This window comes from Cydia amplana, chromosome 14 (assembly GCF_948474715.1).
Source record: "Cydia amplana chromosome 14, ilCydAmpl1.1, whole genome shotgun sequence".
NCBI classification, from domain to species: Eukaryota; Metazoa; Arthropoda; class Insecta; order Lepidoptera; family Tortricidae; genus Cydia; species Cydia amplana.
Genome location: NC_086082.1, coordinates 7775574 through 7789138, shown reverse-complemented (window position 1 = coordinate 7789138; position 13565 = coordinate 7775574). Strand labels below are relative to the sequence as shown.

At 40.2% G+C, this 13565-nt stretch overlaps 1 protein-coding gene across 5 annotated transcripts in view; it reads right to left on the bottom strand.

Annotated features, from left to right (window-relative positions):
- Positions 1-9852: 9852 nt before the first annotated feature.
- Positions 9853-13565, bottom strand: part of LOC134654010 (protein split ends) — a 123006-nt gene continuing 119293 nt past the window's right edge. For all 5 annotated transcript variants that reach the window (XM_063509380.1, XM_063509381.1, XM_063509383.1 and 2 more), the window contains 4 exons: positions 13408-13544; positions 12385-12585; positions 11152-11310; positions 9853-10006 (listed from right to left, as the gene is read on the bottom strand). In XM_063509380.1, coding sequence (XP_063365450.1) covers positions 9875-10006; positions 11152-11310; positions 12385-12585; positions 13408-13544 — 629 coding nt within the window. In that variant the 3' untranslated portion in view covers positions 9853-9874. The remainder of the gene's footprint in view (positions 10007-11151; positions 11311-12384; positions 12586-13407; positions 13545-13565) is intronic.

The following is a 13565-nucleotide window of genomic DNA, read 5'->3' as shown; positions in this document are numbered from 1 at the left end:
CTATTGAACTCAACTTATTTCAAGCAATTTACGCAGTTAAATAACAACAATATATGTACCTAAAAATGTAAGTAATTAAAACATTTTGAAAATTTGGGAAATTTGCGCCTAGAGCGGCTAACAGCTGAAACGAACGAAAATTTAATTGAATATTTGTTATCGGCATAGTTGCTTATGTTGTCACGGGGAGGGAATCAGCTGACAGGAAATGTGCTGTTAGATGGCGTAAAGGCCGAGCTGGATCTAAGTGCACTGCTGATTACAGGTCATGAACATGCTCCTTGGCCGTAATTTCTTACTGCATAGCATTTATTTAACAGAAATATAATTAACACTTTTCGTTCTAGTATAGGTACTAACCACATTCAAGACTAAGTAGGTACATATTTACATACAATCTTCAAAACTTACTTTGCAAAAAACCTAGAGCTTTTCCTATAATTAGCCATAACATAAACTAGCGGCCCACCCCGGCTTCGCACGGGTTCGTAAATTATACACAAACCTTCCTCAAGAATCACTCTATCGATACGTGAAAACGTCCTTTGCTTCTTATAGTCTAAGATATCTTGAAATGTCTGACAATTGAATTAATGCCAACGCGGTGAGCTGACGTGCGTGTCAATTAACTGTATGAAAAAATTACCGCGCCCTGCTCAGTGCTCACTCGCTCTGCTGGGCCTATAAAGGAAGCTACGCATCGGTAACGTTTAGCTAAGTATACCGAATTTGTCCACTCCCATCCAGATGGTGACGGGTAGATGGGCGTTTTTTTTTTGTTGTCCCACAAAATTTTTTTTTCAAATTTGGGATTTTTTATGTTATTTCTACTCAGAACCACGAGCTCTTTCTATCCTAATAGGAGAAAAAAGGTGTCCCAAAATTTCCATACATTTTTCGATCTTTCCATTACGCGACCGCCATACAAAGTCTATGAAAAATGGTGACGGAATGGAAAAAAAACCTTAGGACACTTTTTTCCTCCTATTAGGATAGAAAGAGCTCGTGATTCTGAGTAGAAATAACATAAAAAAATCCCAAATTTGAAAAAAAAGTGTTTGGGACAACAAAAAAAAAACGCCCAGATAATGACCGCTCCATTCTAAAGATATCTAGTGTGTCTGTCTAATGATAGTAGTCTAATGATAGTAGTGAACGTTCGCTTCTCCATACAAATATAGGTACTTAGTCCCCATTTTCGTCCCCAGATATTGACATTATGGAAAATATTTTTACACAATGGATTGTAAAAACCACAACCTTCGCTATAGGTTGAGGATGGATCAAAACGTAATTGCTAGTTTTTATGTGGCTAAGCCCTCCTCAACGATGTTGTTCCAGCAATCAACCTCGGACACAACTTGGACATTAACCTTCGCATCATGACCCTATAAACAACTATCGCAATAATCTGTAGGCGTATTAGACAAACTTGATATTGCACGTAATTGTCAACAAGCTGACACACGGGTAAAGAAAGACGCAAAGTAAAATTAAGATATATTCGAAATATAAAAATGGAGGTAAACATAGTTATAGCAAACTGCGGCATCGCCCTAGTTTGGATTTGGGTCACTCCCGACGCGACGCTGCTCTGATTGCAGACAGCACAGGATATGTGAGTTGTGTAATATATGTGCCAGTTTTACATTAGGCGTGTTAAACTATATACATACTTACATATTTAGGTACACTAGTTGCCTAAAACAAAACGATTAATATTTATAAACAGAATTTTCATGTATAATGTCAGTGAGTAGGTTCGCATAATTAAGTAGGTAGGTACATATCTAGATCTTCAAATCTACATACCTACCATACATAGTTATTAGCGGGGGTGGCATTATGGTTACAAGAATGTAGGTACCTATACAATACACTCAATACAGGTATTCAATGTAAGTACGTAATTATATTATGGTCAGCAATGGCGCGCTTCGTAGGTACCTAATTATGGGTATTTTAAAAAGTTAAGTTTTGCTTGGTAGATGGTATTCGTTTTGAAATGCCGGTAGAAGACCAATAACTAAGCTTGTGAAATTCTGCTAATTGTTTCAGCAGATTTTGTTTGAAAAACCTGCCAACAGGTACCTGTACATATTTAAATTATCTGCACAAAAAATTACGTATCCAAAATAACGACATAACAAATAAATAATAAGTACCCATATTTATGTACTTTAGTGTAGTGTTTTACTTAATTCATAAATGAAATATGTATTAAAACAACCTGTGTTTGTACAAACATTTAGTAGCACCACCTACGCGCCAACTCCATTGTTCAAGTCACGCTCGCCGCGGAAACGAAACTTGAAGCCGTCTGTTGGTCACAACACTGGTCAGTGACTATACAACATGGTTTATAGAACGTGGCATTTAGCGAATAAGCGTGACGTTCAATGCACGGTACAGGTACTACCATGAGTTCACCACGTTTGTAATGTAAGCCTTTGCTACATGGTGCCATACAGACGATTCAATTGACCCATCGATCCAATTTCGACTTTTATACAAAAGCATTACCGCAATCAGGCACGTGTCACCAAATCACCATTAACTGTATTATATTATTAACGACCTTATTACGCCTACTTTTAGGTTCAACACACACGATGAAAAACACAAACAAAAACATACATATAGACGGAAATTATAATCATAACTCCTTCGCAAAGTCTTGTAAAAAAATACTTGCAACAAATTATTATTTCATTCAATCTTTTATTCATATATTGACATCCATATATTCATACTATTTTTAATAAGTACCTATTTTACGTATCAAAAAATCAGCGAGCAATCGATAACTCACTGAAAGGTTCAAGTGAGGTCGATCCAGTTCCAACTTTTGTATAGGTAGTATTGCCGAAACCATTAAAATCTAATGCTGATTACCGTGTATCGGAGCGTAGCGAACTCTTGATATTGTCAATCAGCTTGATAGTATTGTTGATTGCGTAAGAGCCTCTGAACTAAGGATGTTACTTCAACTGCTGACCAGCGCTCCGCCTCAGAGAGCCATTATAAGGTGACCTCGGAATACGAAGTAACTATGAAACACCAGCCGGCCTAGCCAAGGTGACAATCGCTATCGCTTCGCCATCGAATCGCTTTGTGTCTCTCTATCACTCTTCCATATTAGTGTGACAGTGACAGTTGCGTTTCGATCGCTACGGAGCGTAAGCGATTGGCACGTTGGCTACGGGGCCAGGACCCACACTCCTTGTGCGCTCGGAGAGCTATGTACAGCCCTGTAATTTCTGTTGTTATGGCACACGCATATGTAGAGACATAAACCACAAGTTCGATAACCCACAGTCCACAGTTAAAGTTCATGAACTAGAGCTTTCCAAGCTACAGCTAGGCTTGCACAATAGGTGTGCAGCGGTATTACAGTAACATTTGCCATTTGCTACGGCTTCGCCTGCGTGCGATAAATTGTTAATTTGTAGGTATTTAAATTATGGCGCAGCGTCAGTTACCTACAATAAAACTCTACCTAGTTTATTACAATATACAGTACTGTAAGCTGCTGACACAAACGTGAAAATAATATTTCAGCGATCAAGTTATATTAGGTACCTACTACTTGAGTTTTTCGGAACTTATGTACGAAATATCATTTGATATTTACCAGTCGCTTTTCGGTGAAGGAAAACATCGTGAGGAAACCGGACTAATCCCAATAAGGCCTAGTTTACCCTCTGGGTTGGAAGGTCAGATGGCAGTCGCTTTCGTAAAAACTAGTGCCTTCGCCAACTCCTGGGATTAGTTGCCAAGCGGACCCCAGGCTTCCATTAGCCGTGGCAAAATGCCGGGACAAACGCGAGGAAGATGATGAGTAATAGTAACTATTCCGTTGACGTGGGTGTACCTACATAAACTTAGGTACCTAACTATACCTATTTTGAAAGTTTTGTGATTGTAATTAATTTTTACAATTTTACTTTCCAGAATGACGTCGCCGGCCATCACGAAGTCGCCTGACAACCAGAAGGGAACCAAATCTCCGACGCACTCCGCGGGCGCCGCCGCCGCCGAGCGGCCTGCCTCGCGCGCCGAGTCGGCCTCCAGCTCCGCCGCGCCACCACACTCGGAGCCCTTCAGCTGGCTGCGAATCTTCAAACTGGCAGACCTTATGATGAAACAGGGCTGCTAGACAATACTACTTTCGTTTCTTTCCTTTCTAACGCGTACCGGGCGTAACTTTTTAATTCATGGTCGCGGAGAATAATTCAATATGATGCATCAATTCATTCCAGTGTATGAAAATAGTAGGTTACCTACGCTACGGATAACTGAAGTCGGATAACGGATGGGTAACTGAAGTCAAGTTATTAACAATCAATTAAATAGCAATAAATGTAGGAAGTAGGTATATCATTAGCACGAAGAGGTTCTCAGCTTCCATAAATACTAGAGCTTCTTTGTTAATGAATAATAAAATATCGTAACTTCCTTGGGTTCGCGTTCGCAGTTTGCACGCAATGATACCTATACCTTACATTAATGAATGTGTTTTAAGTACAAGGACTTTTTTTTGTTTCATATGATGTGGCTAGTCCTTTTAGATGTAGGTTAATCGCGCAATTATGTAGCGTAGACGGAATAATAGTGTTTAAGTACCTATGTGGAACTTTATTATCTTTTAAAATTCTCGAAATACCTATTAATGTTAGCTCTACTAAGTTAGCTTTTATGTTTGACGCAAATTTTAACGTCTTATATACATATGGCACATCAAAATTAATAACATACCTACTCAATTGGGTTTTGAACTTTTGATTATAATCCTGTTATTAATAATTGCTATTCATGCATTTATATGTATTATAGACATTATAGTGTAATAGCTATGGTAATAAAAAGAAAGGATTAAAGATACTGTTTAAGCTAACTCTGCAACTTAAGTGACAAAACTGTGGGAAAGTGGAAGTGAAAATGCCACTGTGATGAACGTCATAATTTCATAGGAATTCGATGTTTATGGTGGCGCGTCCACACTCCGTAGCATGACAAATCAGTTAGCTTTGACTGACTGCAAGTCCCTTACTATGTTTGTTAAAGTAATATTTATAAATTTATTTATAGTGTCATTATTATACCACTGAAACATGTTATGAAATCAATTGTTTACATTAGAATTGTTCTAAATAAATTACTCAAAGTTACTTGTTCTTTTTTCCACTCAATCCTACCCTAGCACGCATAGTAATGTAACATAGATAGCAGCCGTGGGGTAGGTAACATAGATAAAAACACGAAAGTGATTGGAAAACTTATTCAATTGTTCAACGTGATGATTGAAGCTGCTAAGCTCTCCAAAACATGTCGCGCGAGTGACTAAAAACACGTGAGTTTAACCGTAAAATTAGCTGCTTTAATCGACACGAGTTGCGATTTATCTTTTCGCACATGTATTGTACGTTTGACAGTACATACCTATAGCCCTTTAAATTTCCCACATACGCACGTATAGGGCGCTAAATTGGCACCATATGTACTGTAAAAGCGTTTTCTGTTTATATAACCTTTCAAGTTAAATTTAAATTGCAAGAAACGTCAATAATTTATCGATATACTTTATCGACATGACCACAGCAACAGCACGGTCGCATTTTTATCGCTTGTTATAAATTGTTAATGACATTCGGACACCTTAAAAAATTCCAACTCGTAACTTTGTTTATAAAATAAAAACACGTCATTTATGTAATATTTTTTTAATAGTATTGGTAGGTAGGAGGTACATAACACGCAGGAGTCTGGGTTGTTTGGATAAAGGGAAGTAAGATACAATACTATTTTCAATATGTACAAAATATACAATTACTCCTAATTCCTAGCATTTTAAACCTATAATATAATTATGATCACAATATTTTTATATACTTAGCTCTGCTATAATGAAAACCGATACGGGGCGGGAGCGGAGGCGTCTGGATGCGGCTGCTGCGATACAACAATCTTACTCTCTCACTTTCACTTTTGCTGCACGCTTGAGATCAAATGTTAATTTTACAAATATTTAAACTCTATATCTCACACAAGGGCGGCAGCCGCCGCCACAGGCCGCGCTGCGCCCGCGCCGCGCGAGCGGCCGCCGCCAGCGCCGCTCGCCCGACGAGGGAATCATCGACTAACGAAACCATATTATACTTCTCACATTACCATTCATTACATACACATACATTACTTAAGTCTGCATTTGCTTACTGAACGACACTGTTCCTGAACACCGAACTATGAAAACGGTCGATCAGTGGAGCGTACTGAATTTAAGAAAGTGTTAAATATTAATAATTGACATTTTTCAGTAGCATAAATTAAGGATGCAGTTATATATTGGGCAGACTGAAATCTAGGGTTGTATGGATATATTATATGGGTACTCATCATCAGAATTCTGCTACAGATATTATGTTATTAAGATAACTACATCCTTGTTAAACAAGGAAAATGAGTAAATACCAATTTTACGATAATCAATAAATATTTCTTTTATAATTCTCATTTGTTACCTATCTCATAATTTTCAATATGAAGCCTAAATACTGTATCTAAGTTTTATGAAGACTTATTTACATTGATTTCCTTTATAAGGACTTCAAGATGGAATAAATATAGAGTGTACATCATTGGGCGTCTGTATGCTAATAAAATTATATTTTTAAAATTAATGGACGAAGTGATGAGTTCGTTAGTGTTTCTCCTAGCTAATTCGAGAACTGTTTGCGACGGAAACATGACAAACAAATGTCGTTCATACATTCTACAGTTTCATATCTTAAAAATAATATACATAATAGTATTACCTGTGCTATTACTTTCTATTTTTATTACACATACAAAATTACCATACATAAAATATTTTGTACTTTTGACGTACGACTGCTCAGTCGAACCATTATCTAACTATACAATGTATGCGAGATGCCGATGAGTTTGTTACCATGAACCAAGGGGGCAGAAGGCGTAATGCGTGCTATTCGATTCGCTAGTATACACAATGCAGACGAAACGTATGAGAAGTACAATATTGTTAGTTTTAGCAGTCAACAAGTCAAGGGAAACAGAACAGAATCGGCTAAGAAGCATTACAGTAACCGCTGAGGTTATGAACGTGATGGTTTGGAACTGCGGTGATGTGATGGGAATGGCTCGCGACACGTGTTACAGTGGCAGCAACACGACGACCGTAAGGCAGAGGGGCGCCGACAAAAGAGCAGTTAATAATAAAAATACATGATAGTCAACAAGATCTCAATAAAGTCACGTACTAAAATCATCTAGTTTCAATAACAGTTCACATAGAAGAACACATATCCAAAAAGAAAAATATACATCAAAAATTAATTTAATTTTAATCATGTACGTAGATCGATGTAAGAAAAAATATATTCTTGATTGAACATATCATTTGTCACATCATAACGAACTAAACATATAAATACAATCAGTACGGATATGATGGTCGTTCTTGTCTACGTGACAGCGTGATAAAACGGTGTCCGTCACTTTCTTTCCCACGGTGTTAAACAGTGACAGTTATTTTATCACGTGGATAAAGATGGATAAAGCTATCCATAATAGGCTGGCTGATTACCAAACCGTTCGGCGAGTGCCACACGCCACACTCGCGGTTCCGATGTAAAGGAAAACGATAATTCGAAACGAGCGGGGAATGGGGGCGCGCGTTAGGGCGGCCGGCGGTGAAGTGCACTTCAGGCGACCATCCTCCTCCGAAATAATCGTCATATTAGTCAACACGCGGCCGCCTTAACTATCGCTACACAGAGCGGCAAAAGGAGTGAAGACGCTCCGCCTTCCACTCCTGTCGCCGCGGGTCGCCCCGCTCGCAGTGGCTGGGGTTATTCCCACTAGTTACCACCAAGTTCTTACCAGTGGTAACTACTGGGAAATTTTTTCCCACCTTTTACCACTGGTAACTACTGGGAAAAATAATTCCCAGTAGTTACCACCAACTCGGTTTGGTGGTAACTAGTGGGAATTTTTATTCCCAGTAGTTACCACCAAAATTTTGTTAGAGTTAAATACTAATAAAAACAGTATAAAAAAATAAAAAATAAATATAGTGTGATTTAATAAATCATTATTAAGTCGATTAGTGTTTTAGTAAACTGCCTTAAAAGGGACGAAAAAATATTGAAACAGTTTAACCGATACTAGTACAAAAACTATAATATATGCTAGGATAAATTTAATAATCCATTTAGATTATTTTTAAGTGATTTTATTCGGTAATTCAAAATCACTGTATATTTATACTATACTATTTTATACTGTTTTTATTAGTATTTAACTCTAACAAAATTTTGGTGGTAACTACTGGGAATCATTTTTCCCAGTAGTTACCAGTGGTAAAAGGTGGGAAAAAAATTCCCAGTAGTTACCACTGGTAACAACTTGGTGGTAACTAGTGGGAATGACCCAGTGGCTGGCGTGGCATTCGGGTTCCGGTCTTTTGTCAGGCGCCCCTCGTGGCGCACACTTGGGTGTGGGACACGGGCGGGGATGGGAACGGTGCGGGCGTGCCGTGTGACCGCGAGACACGCACGCCGTGATGTTTCACTGCTCTTCATTTTCCATAAGACTACCTAAAGTCTACATTAAAAAGTCAGAATCACAGTTTATTTTCCATGTGTATTTTTTATCCCTTACTTTTTAATATACTTCTCGACTAACATTTTTACAAATAAACAGTATTCACTCGAATGATGAGTTTTCCTTTACCTACCGTTATCTAAGCGAATAAATCGAATTTTAGTACGAATAGATTCGGTATTTACAGAATTTAAGTTACTTTAGACCTAGTCGCTTAAAACAAAATAACAATATACACTAACAATAAAAAAATGCTCGATAGATTGCCACTCATCTAACAGAACCCAAAACTAAAATATATTTTTATCAACCGACTTTTGCCATTTATTTATCTTATTTTTTTTTATATAAATTTAAACTCCGAATAACGTCGAACCCAGTCGACCATAACAAAAGTATTTTACAAGTAAGCTAATTCTTAAATCTAGCACTTAAATAAGTGACGGCGGCTTACCTATTTATGTGAGAGTTCGTTTATACAGGGCGAAGCCATCGCAGCGGCCCCGCCGTAACAATAAATAAACTAACGTTACATCACTACAACGAGAGTTCAGCTTCATAGAGGTATTAAGACTCAATTCCTACGAACATTTATCATCCGTCCACTATTAAAAAGCTTCCACGTCGGTCTCTTAACGGTATCTACCAGGTCAGTCGCTAACTAAGATAAAAAATAATGTTAAGAAAGTTTCACAACCTGGCCGTATTTACAATGCGTTATTATTAATCATCTAATCGGCGCGTTAGTCTCATTTCTGATTATAGGAATCCGGTATCGTAAACGGAAATCGTCATATTCGGGGTGCGAAGTCAATCCGGGGTTCGCCTCGGCCTCGGCCTTCGACTTGGAGGGAGAAGGCACTCTGTGGCCGGAGGGGGCGACAGCGGCCAGGCCGCTAGCACAAAATAGATACAGTACCATCGAAATACAAGCAGATACCTACTTACCTCTCTGAAACCACTGGTAGCTTAAAAAACGACAATTCACCGTTTAATGTTGAATTTAAACAACCGTCCACTGAACAGTTATAATAACTTTTTTTTTGTGCAACTTATTGCACAAAAAAGCTCACAGACGCGTGTCTCAAGCGGATGGCACTCGCGCTCGCACTGGTCCCAACCGGTCCGAGATATCGTGTCCGTGAGCAGTGTCTGTGTGCGTTGCTCGAGCGCACTTTGTATGTTTTGATTTCTGTACTGTATCTGTTTTGTGCCGCTAGCCTGCTCGGGCGGCGGCGGCGCGGGACACTCACGGCGCCGTGGCGATGACGATGAGCAGGTGCGCGATGTCGGCCACGCGGTGCATGAGGTCGGGCGCGATGCGGTTCAGGTTCTCGTTGGCGAAGTCGCACGACGGGAAGATGTGCACCGTGTACATAGCCTGTCACAAACGATGCATTATTTTAGCCCCCTCCGTAGAAAGACATAAGGTAGTAAGATGTAAGGAAAAAACTCAAAATTTGCATCAGATGACTTTGCCACACTTGTGGATAAAATCCAACTTTCTCATGAGTTTTGAATTATCAAGAGAGCCTCTGCCAGTTGGTTTGGCGAAAAATATTTAATAGCGTTAAATTTGGTTCAATTGAATTTGATTTGTAATTTTTTTTTAATTGTCTTTTCCTGGTGAAAATATTTATGTTCACTCGGTGGCAAGGTTTATTTAACTCGCTACGCTCGCGTGTGAATATCGGATTCTTTCTCTTGCTTGGGCAAATAACTATTTAACGCTATTTTAACGCAAGTTTTAGGAGCTACGCGTAATTTAAAAACCGGCCAAGTGCGAGTCGGACTCGCGCACGGAGGGTTCCGCACCATCAACAAAAAATAGAGCAAAACAAGCAAAAAAACGGTCACCCATCCAAGTACTGACCCCGCCCGACGTTGCTTAACTTCGGTCAAAAATCACGTTTGTTGTATGGGAGTTCCACTTAAATCTTTATTTTATTCTGTTTTTAGTATTTGTTGTTATAGCGGCAACAGAAATACATCATCTGTGAAAATTTCAACTGTCTAGCTATCACGGTTCGTGAGATACAGCCTGGTGACAGACGGACGGACGGACAGCGGAGTCTTAGTAATAGGGTCCCGTTTTTACCCTTTGGGTACGGAACCCTAAAAATGCTACGATGAAAATTTGCCTGTTAATAAAAGATTACATAATTAAGGTGAGATATGTTATAGAGTACAATGTTTGCGTTCGTTCAGTCATAGAGAAATAAGTAAGACAAGAGTGCTCACTCCATACATCAGTTCAGACTATTAATTTCAGTGTCTACGTCTAGCATCGAGTAGCGGAACTATCAGTACTGCTACTTGACAATAGATGTAGCACCGACCGGAAAGTCTTATCTCAACAGCATAAGATTTTCCGGTCGGTGCTACATCTATTGTCAAGTAGCAGTACTGATAGTTCCGCTACTCGATGCTAGATGCTAATAGTCTTTTTGGTACTAAAACTGATGTATGGAGTGAGCACTCTATGTATTTTTTTTCTCTATGGTTCAGTGTAGTACGGGCGTGTACCTGATGGTGTCCGGGCGGCGCGACGTTGACGATGCCGGCGGCCTGCTTGCGCTGCAGGTACGTGATGAAGCCGGCGCTCAGGTTGGTGGACTGCTGCAGCACGTCCATGTGGTCGCGCCCGCAAGGTAGCGCCAGCAGAATGCAATGCTCGTTTTCCATCTGTAATACATACTTTCGTCACAGAAGGCAAAACCATACGATACAATTTGGTGCCGATGACAGACGTATGACGTCAAGCTAAATACAGAGTGTTGTTATTAGAGATGCCACGAATATTCGGCAACTATTCAGTATTCGGCCTATTCGGCCACTTTGCCGAATATTCGGTATTCGGCTGAATGTTGCCTACTATTCGGCCGAATACCGAATATCTGTTGCACCTACTTAAAAAGAAAAATTGCACAATAAAAATAACCAAAAACTATTTAGGCATATTTAGAATGTGTTCTTGGAAAGTTGTTAAATACGAAGACCCATTTTTCAGCATTTATTGATTAAAAAGCATTTTTTTTTATCATGAGTCTGTTCTGTTTGACTCTATTCATTAATGCTGTTCAACAAAAATATATCTTAGCTAACGTCAGCTAACGTCGAGCTTTGTTAGCGATCAGTTTTCATAATAGTTGTGACTCAAAATGTTCGCATGTCATGCCGAATATTCGGTCGCCGAATATTCGATATTCGGCCGAGAGAGGGGCCGAATATTCGGTATTCGGCCAAAACCACTTTCAGGTGTTACAATGTTGTTTTAAAAAAACATCCTATATGCGACTTAACGTCATAATGACGTCACCAGCACCAGAGTTTCGCTCTCTGGTCATGGTTGTAAACATTTTAATTAGGGAAGTAATTAAATGATCAGCCAGAACGCCAGATTTTGGTCAGCAGAAAAATCAGATGGTCAGTAAAGGTTAGATTAGGTCAGCCTTTTGCTAACCATCTGATTTTTCTGCTGATCAAAACATCAATTTTTACAGACAATTAAATCATACCCTTTTACTTATCTTTTTGTTTTAAACTGAAGTACTTAGTAAAAATTAGGTCGGCTGTATAGTTTCGAGCCTGCATATATAACAATAAGGGCTGAATTAGACGGCGCGCGAACTCGCATGCGATTTTAGTTACATTGCGGACTGTTGATTACATCCAATTCAAAGGACCGATCAAAACCGAAACTTGCATGCGAGTTCTCGCATCGTCTAAATGAGCCCTAAATGTGGTGTAGTGACGCACCTTCATCTTGCGATGCACCTGGTCGAGCTGCGCGGGCTCGAGGCGCATGCGCTGCGCGATGCGCAGCGGCGGCGTGGAGCCGTCCGTGTGGCGCGGCAGCGTGTCGCCCGCCACGTCCATGCAGCCGCCCACGAAGTGCATCTGCACCGCCGCGGAGTCGTTCTTCAGCGCCAGCAGGCCCTGCCACATCACCGGGTAGCGCTGTCGGGAACAAATCACATTTACAAGGGAGTTAGGAATGAATCGTTCGACTAACTTCGCAGTATCTGCGATGGTGTGACCCTCTATGGCAGTGGTTCCTAACCTGGGGGTAATTACCCCCGTGGGGGTAAAACTGGTATTTTACGGGGGTAATAAGCTAACCTAATTTAACAATACAACAAACGTACACGTTTTATTTTTTATTACCATTGGGAGGAGGGGTAAAATCAGGTTCCCTAGTTAGTCATAGAGGTGACCGGACTGAAAAGGTTAGGAACCACTGCTCTATGGTCTATATTATAAAGTCGGATGCCCTACCTTAAAGCGATGTCACTTCACAGTGTTCCGCAAACTCTCCTTGGAAAATAACGATCGACGACTAGGCCAGTAGGACCGAAAAAAAAATGTATCAATACGAAATATTCACGTCGATATTTTTTCCTTGACTATTTTGTTTTAAAACGGAATTAAGTTATTTTATTACTCATTATCGTTAATAACCCACACAAATTGCACGATATCAATTATATACGATTGAAACTAATAGTCGATTTTGCATGATTAAATGTAATTCCTGGTTATTATCCCCATTCACCTAGCCATTACACCCCGATTCTGATTACACCCCGGTTGACGGTACATGAAACGAAGCCACCGAACAATTCACTAAACGATCCAGTCCCGCTCCGCTAGACCGCGGGACTCGACCATAGATTACGCTTCAGAGGTATAAAATCGGATGCAATGTGTGTGTTTAGGGTACGGACGTGTAGTGTAGTGTAGTGTAGTGTAGTGTAGTGTGGTGTGGTGTAGACTACATACCCTGAGCAGCATCTGCAGCGAGTCGGCCTCGCGCGGCACCTGGCTGGCGATGGGCGGGCCGGGCGGCGGCGGCAGCGCGCCCGCGGGCCGCGCGCCGTGCGCCGGCGGCGGCGAGCGCCCGCAGCCCACGGCGTACACTGCAACACACACACACATTG